The 16,152-nt window shown below is 47.7% G+C and overlaps 1 protein-coding gene across 1 annotated transcript; it reads left to right on the top strand.

Annotated features, from left to right (window-relative positions):
* The first annotated feature begins 1,680 nt into the window (after nucleotides 1-1,680).
* LOC131290575 (dipeptidyl aminopeptidase-like protein 6) lies at nucleotides 1,681-8,940 on the top strand. The gene is made up of 14 exons (XM_058319733.1): nucleotides 1,681-1,743; nucleotides 2,723-2,837; nucleotides 4,423-4,521; nucleotides 4,646-4,749; nucleotides 4,844-4,938; nucleotides 5,011-5,312; nucleotides 5,371-5,515; nucleotides 5,597-5,885; nucleotides 6,288-7,237; nucleotides 7,310-7,501; nucleotides 7,574-7,626; nucleotides 7,702-7,809; nucleotides 8,359-8,564; nucleotides 8,648-8,940. The coding sequence occupies exons 1-14, from the start codon at nucleotides 1,681-1,683 to the stop codon at nucleotides 8,780-8,782; spliced, it is 2,856 nt and encodes a 951-aa protein (XP_058175716.1). The 3' UTR covers nucleotides 8,783-8,940.
* Nucleotides 8,941-16,152: the final 7,212 nt, after the last annotated feature.

Below are 16,152 nucleotides of genomic sequence, written 5' to 3' on the forward strand. Positions count from 1 at the left end.
ACTATGATGAGAGAGATGGTAAAGGAAATTTACAACAAACAAGGGGCATCAACACCCACGATATTAGTACGCATGACTATCTCAAACGCGATGGGGTAAGTGTTGCGGACTCCTTGTTTTCCGCGGCTCCCTCCTATGTGTTTTCCCTCGAAGTACAGAACACGCGTTATGATATTTTTTGTTTGCCCCAAACCTGAGGTTAACAGCGATTGGGAGAGAAATAAAGAAAACCCCCATTTCAGACTCAGTCATGTAATACAGCGGTGACACAAAGCGGAGAAATCGAGTAGGCATGCGCGCGAAAACGCGAATACCGAAACGGATCATCATAAAAAGGATAAACATGTCAAAGTAAATCCCTTTCCGTGCTCTTTCAAAGGACACCCGCGATGGTGCTCCAGCAAGGACACATGGAAGGATGGCTCGAGAGAAAGAGAGAACGATAGCGCAGAGAGTGAAGCTGAATGTTGGTCCGTTTGCTGAGATATGGATGCGGGTTTTCCGACTCACGACCTGTGGAAAATGTTCTCGTGGACTGTGTGTTTGGCCCATTCATTCTTACATATATACGCACACAGACACGGTCGTCTATTAGTACTTGCGAGCGGGAGAATAGCAGCAGCTATGGTATCGCTAGTACCAGTGCTAGTAGTAGTATTAGTAGTGGTAATAGTAGCGAACGGCAGCAGACAGGACAAATTTTGCAAAAGGCACAACCAGTGGGAGCCAATTGTAGCAGCGTAGCGGTGCACAAATCCTGCCAGGAAACGATCGCACCTGGGAGTGGATAGTAGCCTATCAACAAACGGCGAAATTGTTCAAAGCCTGCAACAACGATAGTTGTTCGCGGAGGACGCGTGAACCGTAGAGTAACTAGTCGAAGGAGCACACCTTCACCTTCAGGTTTGGGGGTTGAGCGGGAAGAGAACCTAACGGTGGGGTCGTGGCGGGGAGCCAGTGTGTTGGAGTGAAGCAGTTTTCAACGCAGTTTGCGCCCAACGCAACGACGGACACGGTGGCAGTTCTGGCAGCTCGGAAACTCCGTGTTCGGTGGACGCTTTTCGTACCCCAGCAGTGTGTGTCCCAATGCGTGTAGGTGCGTGTGTGTGGATGTGTGAATGCACGGGAATGTACTCGAGAGCGAGTGCTTAGTGAAGCGTTATCCTACCTGAGCCGTGTAATGCGGGAGGAGTAATAGGCTATAGTACCTATGAAGTCAGCACCTAGGTTGGCAGGCAAAGTACCGCGATGCAGCAGTGAGCAGCTGCCAGTGCTCCACACTCTTCCGCACGAGGGAACGCTGCGAAGCGAAGCCTAGAGATAAGTTCCTCCAGGAATGTCCTGCGGGTGGTGCCGCTGTAGTGGTGTACAACAACAGGCGCTCCAAATTGCTCCGCAGTAGGCAGCGGTTGGACCCCTCCGAATTACCGAAGGCTTCAATCAGCGCCCAGTGGATTAGGCGATAACAACTCAGCTCAATCAGCCTCGAGGTCTTCCAAAGCCGCAGCATCAGGGACAGCAATCCGAAACGCAAACTACATCCATCTGAGGAGCGCTGAGGGGAACGGAGCGTCGTATCACCAAGCACCATTATCACCAGCTAGTTCTTGGCACGCGGCTCCCCACCAGGAGTCAGGAAGGGCGTAGGTGCAGAAGACGAAGAGACCCACGACATCGAAGATGAACACCGTCCAGAGCACGGGCCATGCGACCGTTCGGAACAAGAAAGATTCGCAGTTCGAGGTGAAGTGCACACAATCTACTAGATCAATTCGCGCTCTCGCTATCCGACACCCCCCTTTCCTCTCACTCTGCCATACCTCCCGCTGTAGGCCTATCCCAGCTGAGAGTTTTTCTTGATTCTCCACCCTCCCCCGCTGGCGCGCAATGGCTTCAGTCGTTCCCCCACCCCCCGCCCACCCTCCTCTGCCCCAAGGACTCGTATCTGACGGCTTGGTTGGCGTCCCGGAAGTAGAGGCCTCCCCTATCCTTCCTATTCCTAAACACTGCTGCCTAAGAGCCTATACAACCTATAATATATTTATACCTTGATAGCCTCACCTAGAGTAACGCTGTACTAGTGACTCGCTAGAGTGCTTTTTCTTCCTCCTAACGTAGAAAAATACATTAAAACAAGTCCGTGGAATAGAGAAAAGAAAAATGAATTTTCCGATACCATACACAGTCCTGTGCCCATCCACATTTTATGTACATTTCAATCAGTCGGAGCAACGACACACCACTTACAGGAATAGTAGCAACAAACAACCTACTTGTCGAAAATACGCGCCCTAATCCCCATATGATGCATAAATCTAACGTAATATTATTATAGACCAAACAAAAAAAAACATACACAAAAGAATTACTCTGGAAAACTGACGCTCTTTTCTTTTTCTCTTTCTTCTCTCTCTCGCTTTCTCTTTCTCTCTTTCTCTCTCTCTCTCTCTCTCTCTCTCTCTTTCTCTCTTTCTCTCTGTCGCTGCCTTTTTTTCCAAACACTTTCCAATCGAATATACTTTTCATTTATCCTTCCACTGACCCCTTTCTCTATTTTGCTCTTCGTACCACTTTCCCTTATCATACAACAATTTCTCTTCCATTGTTTGAGGTCCTGTCTTTTCCGTTTTTCCTCCGATCCTCGTTTTTTCTTCTCTCCTCTTCTGCCCTTTCAATGCCTTCTTTTCCTCCTTCTTCTATTTGCTTTTATTCCTCTGCATAGGAGTTAACTGTCTCTTCCTCGGAAAAAAGAAATTGGAGGGGAATTTTTATTGCGCTTTTAGTGATTGCTGCCGTATTGGGGCTAATTGTGTTTTCCATTCTACTTCTATCACCAGGTGCATTTTTGTTCTGTAATACATGTTTCATGTTTCAATCCGTTTAAACGTTCCAACGACTTTTTGTTGTAATGCAAGTTTTGTAGTTGTAGTAGTAGTAGTGATTTTTTTGCCCGAAAGGTAAGAATAGTAACAATACATGAACTTACAGCTGTTTATAATGAGGCTTGACGTTTTTTTAATATGTTTCCGGATTGATGTAAATAACGTGGAAGTTGAAGCTAAACAGTACAAGACTTTGAACATTTTTTCGCATTTAACGTTGTTAGTTGGCGAATGTTTTGTTCAAATTCAACCGATTGTGGAATAGGACTGGGATTATATGCTGCAATAATGAAGAGAGGATATAATGCCGCAATAATGGATATAACATATAAATATAAACTATCACCCTTTTTTCGATTCCTGTCGTTTGCGGAGTCCGTTGACAATTATTAGTTTTACTTGTAACACTGCACAACGTAACACAACAAGAAATGCAACACTTGAGGTGGAAATAAGTGAAGGAATCCTTATTTTCCGTTTAAATGAACCCACGTGTGTAATGATTTTTGAATTTTGGAAAACAAGTACACGGTCTATGAGAATATAAAATTTAAGGAGCTCATTGACTAGTATAATGTTTATCGTTAGGGAAAGTTAGGTTGAAAAAACCACCAGAACAATTAAAAATGCATTAATTGTGATAGGTTTTGACAAATTTGAAAATTGTCTAAAATGTTTAGTCCGGACCGCAACGTTTGTTTCCGAGGGTCGCCAGGTGGATACTTAGCATCGTCTCTTTACTATAAGCTGTATTAGCATGCGACTTTAACGAATTTGTTCCTTATACCTAGCTGCCAATCGATGGTTACTGACACTGTGTAAATGTGCACTTATTTTGATTATGCCTCAAGTTGCAGTTTAGTATGCTGGTTATTCTCCGTGCAAATGGGTTTGGTCGTACTAAGTGTATGTGTGTTTTGGTTCTTTTGGTGTTCTCTTTAATGCCTACTATTTGTTGTTCGGTTCTTCACTGCAGCCTGCCTTTGGTTTTTTTCGTTCTTTTTGGTACTGGAACATGTATGTATGTACTAAGGGCGCCTGAGAAACTAATGTACTATTTAGTGCAGATCTTTCTAGGCCATCGAGTGCACGAGTTTTTGTGAGCGCAAACGTTTTTTTACAGCTTTTTGTGTCTACTGGAAACACACTTCTGTTGCTAGTCCTAGTGGTGTTGGGGGTAATGTTTGTCACGAGTTTATCCTAGGCGGTGGCAGTATTAGTAGAAAAAGGGGGCCTGAAGGATAAAAACAATCGAAAGTAGTACATGTTGTTGTTTTCTTAATTTCTTTTCACTTCTTCCCGAATGGACGATTCTTTCGCTTTCTCTCGCTGTCTCTCTGTTTTACATATACATGTTTCTTCGTTTCTCTTACTGTCTCTCTCTATCTGTTTCTCTCTCTCTTTTTCTACCTGTTTTTTTTATCCTTCATTGTATTTTTTTGTCGTCATACTGTTTTGGGTTTTCCACGCTCGTCCTGCGACGTCTCCTCGTTTTGCTTTCATTTGTCTCATTTTGCTCTGCCCGACCGCGTTTTTATAGAAATCGAAAGTTCGAAGCTCCACGGGCGTCGAATATCGCTGTACGACATCAAGTCGGGCCGGTACGAGTGGAACAGACAGAACGGATCCTGGATCAACCGTAAGTTCTCGCCGGCGCCGGCGATTGTCTCGTTCGATTGGAAGTTGGATCTTCACCTTTTGTCGGTTTGTTTTGTTTCTTCTTCTTCCTTCACACTAAACGCTGGGTTATTCGATCGGCCAAGGATACGAGTACGTGTTCATCAACTCCGAGGGAGGGCTGACATCGCTGCAGATCACCAGAGATGGCGGTTTCCGCTTTGAGGTTTTGATGAACAACGCCACTTTCGTAAGTGTCCACCTCCTATGCTCGCCATTCGGCTGCATTTCGTAGGCTAATTTTTCCGCTTCCACACTTGCACCCCCTATCTGCTACGCGACAGAGGCAGCTGAACGTGGACAGCTACGATGTGTCGCCGGATCGGAACTTTGTACTGCTGTACGCCTCGAGTGATAACACGCAGAAATACAACCGAAGGTAGGTCACTTGCTGACACCGTCTGACACCGTCGCTCACCTGTTCGCGTGTGTGCACATGTACCGTCTACAGCTACTTCATCTACGACCTTGCGGCGTCGAACGTGTTCTCGCTGTCAGTAAAAGAAGGTGACCAGCTTGCGCCACAGCTGCAGTACGTGCTCTGGGCACCGACGACTTCAAATGGTTCTTCCAGGGGGTCGGGCGATAAGGCGGGTCATCAGTCAGGACCTTCCTCCACATCGTCCGGGTCGTCGTCGTCTTCGTCGTCCACATCTTCCGGATCGTCGCAAGGTATAGCCTTCGTGCATCAGGGTGACATCTACTACAAGCCGCGCATGCAATACGATCTGATCTGTCGTATCACCACCAACGGTAGGCCTCTTACCCCGTATCTCTCGGTCGTTCTTACAAAGGGCATTTTATGTCACAGGCAAGGATGGCTTCGTACTCAACGGCGTACCCGACTGGCTGTACTCGAACGTACCGGAGCTGAAGGGACCTTCGCTGCTCTTCTCACCCGATGGCCAACATCTGGCATACCTTTCGTTCAACGTATCACAGGTGCAGCAGTATCAGTAAGTACCAACCTACAGCGCGACCCGCCTAGGTTGTCAGCTAATCCTTCTATATCCAATGATCAACCGATTGCCTCGCAGGTATCTTTGGTACGGCGAGGGTCAACAGTATCCGAAGCTGCGCAGCCTGCGCTATCCGAAGGTACACTCGGCGAACCCCAACGTCACGGTGTACGTGGTGAATCTGGGCGTGCTGAAGTACATCTTCCCGAAGCCGATCAGCGTACCGGCACACATCCGCGCCACCGACAGCTACGTCGGCGGGCTGAGCTGGCTCTCGCCAACCGAGCTGTCTGTGACGTATGCCAGCCGCAACCAGAGCCTGGCGCATGTTCTTCTCTGCCGGGCACCGACTTTCACGTGCGTGGAGGTAAGGATCGTTCACAGAGTCAAAGGCAACAGAGTTAGAAAAGTATCAAAATTACATGCAAAATTAAAACATGCAAAACTTAACCGAGAAAGCCTGACCTAAGCCCTAATTGTAGGGAGGTAGTAAGTATTCCTTGTCTAATGTATTCATAAGGGCAATTGCCGGGACTTAGTGCCAGGCACTGCGTGACAATACCAAGAGAAGCAAGCATGCTGAAGAGCAACAAGAGAGCAAGTATTATGAATCCAATTCGACTGATGAATGTGCGTCCGATTGCAATATCTCACAAAAGCTGTATTGGACATGTTAATGACCATATCCACAAGTTAAACTATTTGGTAACTTACTTGGAGTGTTGTGGAGTACTTACTGTGTACCGCTTTGGTTTTGCGGTCGTTGCAGATGTTCCAGGAGAAGGCCGTCGCTAACTCGTGGGTGCTGATCGGTGAGACGGCACTGTTTATCCATCGTCCAACGCTCACCGACCACGCCGTCAACGATGCTCCGGTGTCGCAAGCGCTGAGAAATAGTTCCGGGACGGTGACGTCTACTAGCAGCACGGCGGCTCCGACAACGACGACCGCCGCACCGCCGTCGGCCCTGCCGGTCCCGAAGGACCTGTACATGCTGAAGCGGCTGAACGTGCGCGACGGCTCGCACGGCTACTACCGCCATTTGGTGTTGGTGGAGCTAGGCACCAAGCGCACCATCACGCTCACGATGGGCCAGTTCGAGGTGACGGAGATCGTCGGCTACGATGAGCGGCGCGGGCTGGTCTACTTCATGGCCGCGCCGTATCACAAGCCGGGCCAGCGGCACCTCTACAAGATCCCGCTCGGGCTCGACCAGGCAACGGTGGCGTCGATGACGAATGCCGGCGGACGCGGCGGCGAACCAGGACCGGACGGTGTTGGTCACGGTGCCGGCACCCACAACGCCAGCGATGTGCTGCTGTTGCGTCCGTCCGGTTCCGCCGTGCCGTACTGCGTGACGTGCGGCAGCGGGTCGGCGGCGGACGGTACCACCTCGGATGGCGAGCAGGAGTCCCAGCGGCGGCCGAACAACTGCCTGTACAACCGCGTCGCGTTCAACGACGACTACACGTACTTCGTGCAGGAGTGCCTCGGGCCGGAGTCGCCCTCCACGTACCTGGTCGAGGCCGGCTCGGAGCGCAAGGTGCGCGTGCTGAACGATGGCAACGAGCTGCGCGACCAGCTGGTGCAGCTCGCCAAGCCGCAGATCATGACGTTCAGCGTGCAGATCAAGTACGACTTCAACGCGCAGGTGAAACTGTTCCTGCCGCCCGGCGTCAAGGAGGACGACGATCTGCAGCTGCCCCTTATCCTGCACATGTAAGTTCCACAACACTCCAGAACACGTCTTCCGCACGTATGACTCCCGCTTATGATGTACCCCCCTTCCAGCGAGGCGTCGCCAGAGCGGCAGCTCGTGTCGGAGGAGTACGGCGTCGACTGGAACTGGTACCTGAGCAGCCACCAGTCGTACATCATCGCGCAGATCGACGCCAGGGGGTCCGGCTTCCAGGGCGAGTCGCTCAAGACGCAGATCCGTGGCCGCGTCGGCATCGAGGTAGAGGATCAACTGGCCGTGCTGATGTAAGCCCAACGAAGAACAACCTCCATCTTGCACACACATCCTAACCGATGCTTCTCTCTCTACTCCCGAAGGTACTTGCGAGACAACCTGAAGCTCGTCGATCCAAACCGTATTTGCGTGTACGGTACGTTGTCGTCATCTTCCGCCAACGTCTCGTGTTATGGTCTACTTTTTCTTCTTCTCCCTCTTTCCCTTTCAGGCAAGGGCTACGGTGGCTACATTGCGATGCAGATGCTGGCTACCGATTCGAGCCAGGTGCTGAAATGTGTTGCCGCCATTTCACCGATCGTATCCTTCCGTTACTATAGTGAGTAGTGTGATGTTTTGTTTACCGACCATCTTCTTTAAACTAACCACAACACTAACGCCAGTACTTCCAGCCCATTCTCTTTACGCCTTTACTTCACTTTCAAAACTTCGTCCATTATCGATTCACCTCCTTTTTGAGTTTCTAATATGATTAGGAAGCGTAATGAAATATGACGACGTCCAAGAATACATTGCCACAGTTTAACATCTTGAGGATTTGATAGAAAAAATCTAAGAACCTTGGAAGAAATAAAATTTGTTATTAAAAGGATCCAAAGGCATGGTACATACAGAGGTTTTGGAGAGTTTAAAAGTCAGTACATCATAAGGAACTCACAATGCACACGTCACACTTTGTGCCGAGACTGTTGTGTCTTCTGAATCTAGTTTTGTCGAAATCGCTTTTGGGACATTTGGCTTAACATATTTGGGGTCAAAAGTGAATATTATGAATTCATTTCACTTAAAGAACTTCGGATTGATCGCATGACAGATTCAGTAGAGGGACACGGTGCTTAATGCCCTCTTTTCGCCTTCTTTTTCGCAGACTCATTCTTCACCGAGCGTTACGTGCTGCAGCAGGACGATGCCGAGCGTTCGCTGATCGAGTCGGACCTGTCCACCAAGGTCGGTAGTTTGGCGTCGAAAAACTTCCTGATCATCCACAGCACCGCCGACTGCGTGGTGCACGAGCAGCACGCCGCCCTGCTCACCCGGTCGCTCGTCAACCGGGGCATCATCTTCCGCCATCAGGTACTAGCGTCAGATCCGCCTCCATTCGTTTGCCATTAACTGATCGCATGGTTTTCCTTTCGCGTTTTCCGCGTCCCTTCCAGATGTACGTCGACGAGGATCACGAGTACCGGAGCGTTTCCGAGCATCTGTACCACACGATCGAAACCTACATCGAGGAGAACTTCGGCAACGATAATCAGGACTGGACGTCGGCATTCTTTCTGTCTAAAACGTAGTTCTTCCAGTGGAAAGAAGTAAAACAAAGAGAAAACAAACACGTTTGATTCATGATAGAGTAAAGATAATTTATAGACCCAGCAGAAAAGTAATAAAAAGAGTAAAACAAAAACACAACACTAGAGAATCCCAGAAACGTTGCTGATCATTATTAACGGTACGGACATCCCGCGGTATGGAGGAGGAAAAATTCAGACCACTCGCGCACGGAGCACGGGGGAATAGCGACAAGAGAGGGGGACACATTCGAAAGGGCAAAGACGAAAACAAGGATATCTCAAGGAAAATGGAAAACGAATGAACTATGTCGACGTACGTATCCTTCCCACTCCCCTACTGAAGAGTGCGCGCATGTGTGTTTGTGTGTATGTATGTGTGTGTTGTGTGTGTGTATGTGAGTGAAGCAGTGAAACATTGGACCCCGGATTGCGTGTGTGTTTGATGTTTTAATCGTGCGATAGATTTTAAACAGATGATGATTCCCATTGAAAGGAAAATAAACGCAAATGAAATGAAATAAAAAAAAGACACACAAAAACAATATTTAACTCTTCCTGCATTTTCTTTCATTCATTCCGAGTGCAAATCATGAAGAAAATAGTTAAACAAAGGGCGAGCGGGAGAGAGAGTAGAAAAGAGGTAATGTTGTAGGTAAGGTAGTAATGGAAGGGACTTGCTTAAAGAGTGGAAAGGCAGGATGAGAAGGTCGCAACGAACGGTGGAAATAAATAAAAATGCAAAGGACGCAGAGAATTGGCACACGACTTGGTGTTTTGTTTTACATTGTGAATTTTGTTTCCGAAATTCCGCTCTTTATTTAAATACAGCATAATAATAACAACGTTTTTTCTTGCACTGTGACACGCAACCGTACCCGGTTCGTGCGGTGCATGTTCCTCTCTTAGACTAGGTTTTTTTTACTACTTGTCGATGCATCCAATTTATTTGTTTAACTCATAGTCAATTTTCAATTTCATTCCGTAAGTTCATCTTTTATTCCTTTGCAGCGTCCACATATCGCTGCAGCGTTGGCTTCCCTATGTTTCTACGGTTTTTTTTGTGTGTAAGAGACTCGTCGACATTTACAGAGAGAAGAAAAGAAAGAAACCAACATTGACTATAGAAATCATCCCCCAACTACGGTTGCAGCTGTGTCTTCCTCTTTCCGCGCTTATAATAACTTTAGTAACGAAAAAACTGTTAAATGAAACCGACCAGCATAGCTATGTTAATAGGACTTCTTTTCTATACAAGATTACATTGATCACACCCGCTTTGCATCTGCGGAAAAGAAAAACATCGACTTAAGACACACACATCAGACGCGTGAGGGAAGTAGTTTTTTCCGTTAAGTGTCCTATCATACGTGTTGAAGTGATTTTCCCCCTTTTCTGCAGTGTTGTGCACAAGCGGAAATGTTTAAACAATAGTAAAAGAAAGACCAGTGAAGGATGGGTGGGGGTACCCTTAGATACTAAACTCTATCCAACCAGTTTGGACAGTTTCGGGGAAGCGGCTCGTACAGCTTCGATCTTCCTCTCCTTGGTTTGCGATCATCCGCGCCATACCGCATAGGAAAATCTTGACATGCTGAAGTAAGCAACGCACACGCACACACACACACTTTGTTAGCGACCGGAACACTGCGCGGCGGTGAGCAGATCCTGCATCAGAAAGTTGGCCGCACGCCACCGCGGTCGCGGCTGGAAGAATATTTTAGAATGTTAAAAGGCATGCAATGTTCACCTCACAATGGTGGGCCGATAAGCTCTACACATTGACTTCTTACATTTGCTAAACCTTGCCCTTGCTACGCGCATTTTCCTCGTTCCCTTTCTCTCTTTTTCTGTCGTGTGTCAAAACACGTTCACTTAGCCTTAATGTAAACACACTTGTTATATAAAGAGTATTAAAACGTATCTAGAGTTTCCCGAGCAGGAATAGTAAACCCCCCCTGTTGTTTTCCCGCCGATAGTAGGTGGGCAGATTCGAAAAACACAGTCACATCCAGAGTCATACTCCGGCGCATAAGTTGACCCTGCGTTGTTTGAGTGTTTTCACCCGACAGCCCCCTGTTTGGGTGTTTTCCCTCTTTTCTAACCTTATACTATGTAAGTGTCTCTTTATCTGATTTGTTCGATCGCCGCCGATCATGTCACCGTTGCGTTTTTCGTTTTCTTCTCTCTTGTACCTCCCTTTCTCTCTCTCACAATGCCCTCGAAGAACCCTCCTGGCGTACCCTACACCATTAACTTGTCAAAACAGCCATAAACGAGACCTTCATTTTTTGTTTTGTTTTCTAGGAACATAATACAGTACACGACTAGGATGTGGCTGCGCGGGAGGAGAGGTTTTTTTGTTGTGATGTTTAAGAGAAACCGGCGGAGTCTTTAACTACCGGTTAAGATAACAAACCAAACATCTAGCGCCAAACGGAGAAGGGTGGGGGGTACACTTTTCGAAGCAAGATAGTAAATAAAACGCAACACACTTTAAGCCCTCAGAGCCGAAGGAATTAGAGAGCGATGGTACGGGGTAAGGCTGTTGTTGGGGGGGTCAGTAGGTTGTGAGCAGTTGCTTTTATAGGTTGCTTGCTTTGGTGGGTGCGGAGTGATGGTGGAGGGGGTTCTGGTTTTGTTGTCGGTGCAGTAGTGTATCCTTTCCTGTCTGTGGAGTGTTGCTTCCTTGCTGCGAAAAATCGCTGGCTTCACTATCATATTTGGGGATGTTTGCCGTCTGTCCACGTGCGAGATCCAGGTGGCATTGTGTGTGTATTTGTATGTTTGTGTGCGCACTGCGCGGGTTTCCTGTTCCCGTGGTTAGGCCTTGGAGCCAATGAAACCCTTCTGCCAGCGTGCCATCGCGGGCAGCAGTGCCAGCGGCCTCGGCTTTGGAGCCGGGCGGCCCGGATTCCGCGGGTCAGTTGCTTTAACAATATCTGTTCGAAGCGGTAAGCGGGCAGGAGGGCGTATTGTTTTGCAGCGAAATAATAAATATAAAAAGGGGTAGAGAGAGAGATAGAGACCGGTTTAGTGGTGCGAACAACACCGGAGTGGTGCGGAGTGAGACATAATGATGGGCTTTGCTTGCGGGGCGAGAATGTAGTAGTGTACACGATTAAAACACAAACCACCAACCAATAGAGAAACGAACAAAATGAGAAATATGGTTTTAATTAGTTCGACACGAAACGTCGTTGCGTTGTTAGAAATGAGTCCATGCTATGCTTTTTTGTGCGACTTGATCTGAGCCGATGATTAAAAAAACAAAATCAATGCTATTCTATTCCAACTCCTGCCTGGTCTACCCGAACTAGCTTCCGACATCATCGTCACCGTCTTTTGGTGTAACGTAAATGCCCTACTAACCCCTGTTCGAGCATAATCCTCCAAGCTATGAGAGCATTTCACTTTTGTTGTTACTACTGGCATTAGATAAAAGAAGAATAAAAAATAAACCCCCGGGGGGTTTCACTCGCACCGAATTGTTGTTTCTGTTCCTGAGCAGTTGTTGCCGCTCGCATTGGTACGTGTTATTAATCCACGCGCTTGTTAGCTCTTTTTTCGCACTCACGAATGATGATCTCTCACTCCTAAATTCTACCAATCACTACCTCCTATCCCTACCTATTCGGAAACCAACCAAATCATCCATCGTCTGATTCCCTCCCTGTGCTACGAACCTATCAAATTCACCCTCTTCTCTCGCGGGAAAAGATTTAGCTGTCTTTCTTATACTAGGTAACCTTCCGTTTTCCCATACATCCGTCAGTTCTGTTAGCAACTTAGCAACGCCTTAAGAATACTTGTATGCCTTTGATTGAGATGAAAAGTGTTGATGTAAATAATAGAAATAAAAACTCTCGAAGCTGCAAGGCAAGATGAAAAAATAAACACTCTTCTTCCAAAGCGTCCCTCCTTTTGGGCAAACTTGATGTTGAGCTTGCCGAGATGTGTTTTTCGCATGCGATTGCTTTTCCGCATCGCGAGCCACACCGTTTAGCTGGCAGATGGTTCACCATGCTGAAATACTGTGCTCCTAAATTGACTCCTCGTTTTGCACATTCCTACAATCCGGTTGCAGTCGAGACTCGTAAACACATTCATTGTGTTTCAATCTAATTCGCTTTAGCAACAAGCTAACCTAACTTAGTGATAAGTTGCAAACTATGGCCATCGGCTGACGGCCGCGGTAGGACTAACTGCTTCCTGTTGCGCAAACACAACTAGACCTCGTCTCCCGGGGGACGTTTTCTTCGAAAGGCACACCAAAATTAACGCATCGTGCGCGCTTGTCTACGGTTCTGCGTCGATCGCAAATTGAATTCTATGTGCGCTCCTTTGCGCGATTGAGTAATGAAAAATAGCAACGAATGAAGAAATGAAGAAATCGGACAAAAGAAAGTAAACCAAATGTAATGGTTTGAAGAAACTGGGCTGGATGGTGTGTGGACACAGCCTCATGCAAGCGCGTGCGCTTCTCTTCTCATGCAATGGGCGCGCGCGATGTTCTTTTATCGTGAGAGGCTGCCCTGTTCGGCGACGTTCCCCATGCCGCAGCATTTTTTACATTTTTCGTGAAGCCGCTGGTTGGCGGGCAGCTTGGCGAAGAACGGGTGGCGCAGTGCTTGATCTAAAAAGAAATTAAAACGGTGGGATCAGTAAGCGCAAAGCCATCAAGTATGGTGCGGAAGGTGGATTAGGATGCAACCCCGAGCCGTGAGGGCATCTGTTCTTGTGGTGCTACCTACCCAGAGTGATACGATTAACAGGATCGTACTCGAGCATCTTCCGGATCAAGTCAAACAACTGCAGGTGATCTGCCTTGTCGGCCATTACGCAGCTGTGCAGTGGTTTGCAGTTGTCGCGCACGTAGCGCGCGGCGGACGACTTTTCATCCCAGTCCAGCTTGCCGTAGCGGAAGTACTTGGTTTTTGATTTCCTACATCGGGAGAGGATACACGTTAAAACAATTATAACACATGTGCTGACACTTTAACGCAGCCCTTTAAACACACAGAGTTGAGTTGTTGAAACAACTAACCCATATTTTTCCTCCTCCTTGCTCTTTCAAGGATTAATTTATTGAACCACTTACCTAGCCATACGGTACGGAATGGTGCCCAGGATGCGCTCCATCATGGCGAGATGTTCCCGGTTGTCATGTGTGGGGAACAGTGTCATGCCGTTGTACAGCTCGTACATAATACAGCTATGGATGGATTGAGTGCCAGCCACGAAATAAAAAAAGGATTTAGGTTAGAGAACAGCACGTCAACGTCAACAAGAATCGTTGCGTTCGCCCGACCGCTTACCCAATCGACCAGACATCGCACGGCTGCGACCAGCCCAGCTCCAGGATCACTTCCGGGGCGCGATAGTGGCGCGTCGACACGATCGTACTGTGGTGCTCGTCGTCGAATGTGGCACTGCCGAAATCGATCAGCCGAATATCGGTGCATTTGTTGCGACGCACCTGTGTTGACTGTAAAGCAGAGCGAAAATGCATCGTTATAGGCAAGCGACCTCAGAGACTACGAGACTACGTACCTTGTTCGGAACGCTGGCGGTTGTGTACTCCGAGTCGATGAATAGGATGTTTTCTGGCTTGAGATCCGTGTGCGTGAGATGATTTTCGTGCAGGAACCGGACGGCGAAGCACAGCTGATAGGAAATGTGGCGTACGTGGTCCAGCGGGTACGGTTCGTAGTTGTTCTGTTTCTGTAGTGGTACACATGTCCGGCGAATAAAGGGAAACATGTTAGCGACAACTGTAAGGAACACCTCCACATCAACAGTGCCGAGGAGTGTAGCGATGCACATGAGGGACACATAGGTAACTCCTGTACAGGTTCTAATTTACAATCAACCACTCGGTATTGCTCCCTATGCACCGCACGCTCACATCTAGCTACCACTTACCAAAAAGTCGAACACACTGAGTCCGAGCATCTCGAATCCGATGCACGTATGGCCATGGTAGTCGAAACAGGTCAGCATCTTCACGCACAGACTGTGGGCAAGAGAGTAGTAGAAACGTGAAATGATGCATCAACTCATGCATCACAAGCCACAAGGCTTTGGGCACTGCACACTACTCACTGCTTGAAGGTCGGATCCACCTGAGTAATTTTCTCCAGCGCTGCGATCTCGAGCTCGGCCGCGTCACGATACTTGTCAACGTTCTTTATCACCTTCAGTGCCATATTGTGGTGCCTGGAGCAAAAACCAAAACCAAAACAGGTCGATCAGGAAAATAGTAGCCAAATAGTAGGATGGTACTTACATGTGCAAGTCCCGCACTTTCACCACGCGCCCAAACGTGCCCTCGCCGAGGGTGTCGAGTATTTTATCTGAAACGGGAGATACATGGGGTCAGCGATGGAAGGTTGTCGCACTCGATGTGTGCTCATTTTCTTTACTTACAGCGGTTGTGCAGCTGATCGCCGATTTGATAGATCAGATGGCCATCGGCGTCATCCCGCACGGAGGGTTGTTTCTGCGTGTCGTGGAGGGAAAATAAAACTCACTCGTTAGTAGGTGGTTCGTTCTTTCGCAAGGCGTCACAATCAGGCAGGTGTGCAAAACGACCCGACCCGTGACGCAACTGTTTTTTGGGACTGGTCCAAAACAAAAATGCGTTGTCAATCGATGAAGTGGTAGCATTTCTAATAAAAACGCATTTACTTAAACCATCTGAACTGCTTAAAAATGATCATAGCCGTTAACTGGAAGAGAAACATCATTTACAAACCAGGAACAAGGAATCTGGACGAGCAATTAAAAACTTCATAATAGGCGGGTGTGTTAGGCAACTGTAAAACGTTAGTGAATCAATCCAAGGTACAGCTGAAACACGAGCAATCCATTAAGGAGCGTTAAATTCATTAACATTTGGCAGGGAAATCAACGAAAGGAGGTAAAGCGTCATTTCAGTAGAACAAGCGGCGTGAATGTTTTGACAGTCAGTCTATGTTGATGTACCTAGCTGAAAATGGGGCTACCAGGATCGACTCCGAGACCCGGTACGCAACCGGACGCTGTGCTGTAGAAACTACTCGCCGACTTTCGGATGGAACAGCTGCCGGAAAGTAGGATGAATAGAAAGAGGCATGCAGCCAACAACCGAAAAGCTAACCATTATCGTGGCGCTTAAGGTAAGACGTTTCGTTACCTAGCCGTAATGGTGAGCTTTCCTAGCGTACAAACACGATATAGCAAACATGCGTTTGGTTTGGTTCATACTCTAGTGTTTCCTCCTGTTCAGCTCAAGATGAGGTTGATTGATGGGGTGTGCTTGCTTGTTAGGAGGTAGAGGTGTAAGACCGTTAGATAGGAGAATCACTTTAGAACGCGAGAGTATAGGCGCC

This window comes from Anopheles ziemanni, chromosome X, assembly GCF_943734765.1.
Source record: "Anopheles ziemanni chromosome X, idAnoZiCoDA_A2_x.2, whole genome shotgun sequence".
NCBI classification, from domain to species: domain Eukaryota; kingdom Metazoa; phylum Arthropoda; class Insecta; order Diptera; family Culicidae; genus Anopheles; species Anopheles ziemanni.

Excerpts from the sequence above, each read along its gene's own strand:
- LOC131290575 (XM_058319733.1), top strand. The coding sequence starts at position 1,681 with ATGAACACCGTCCAGAGCACGGGCCATGCGACCGTTCGGAACAAGAAA. Across the intron at positions 4,939-5,010 it reads ACGCAGAAATACAACCGAAG|CTACTTCATCTACGACCTTG; the intron begins GTAGGTCACTTG and ends TACCGTCTACAG. Across the intron at positions 7,238-7,309 it reads CTGCCCCTTATCCTGCACAT|CGAGGCGTCGCCAGAGCGGC; the intron begins GTAAGTTCCACA and ends CCCCCCTTCCAG.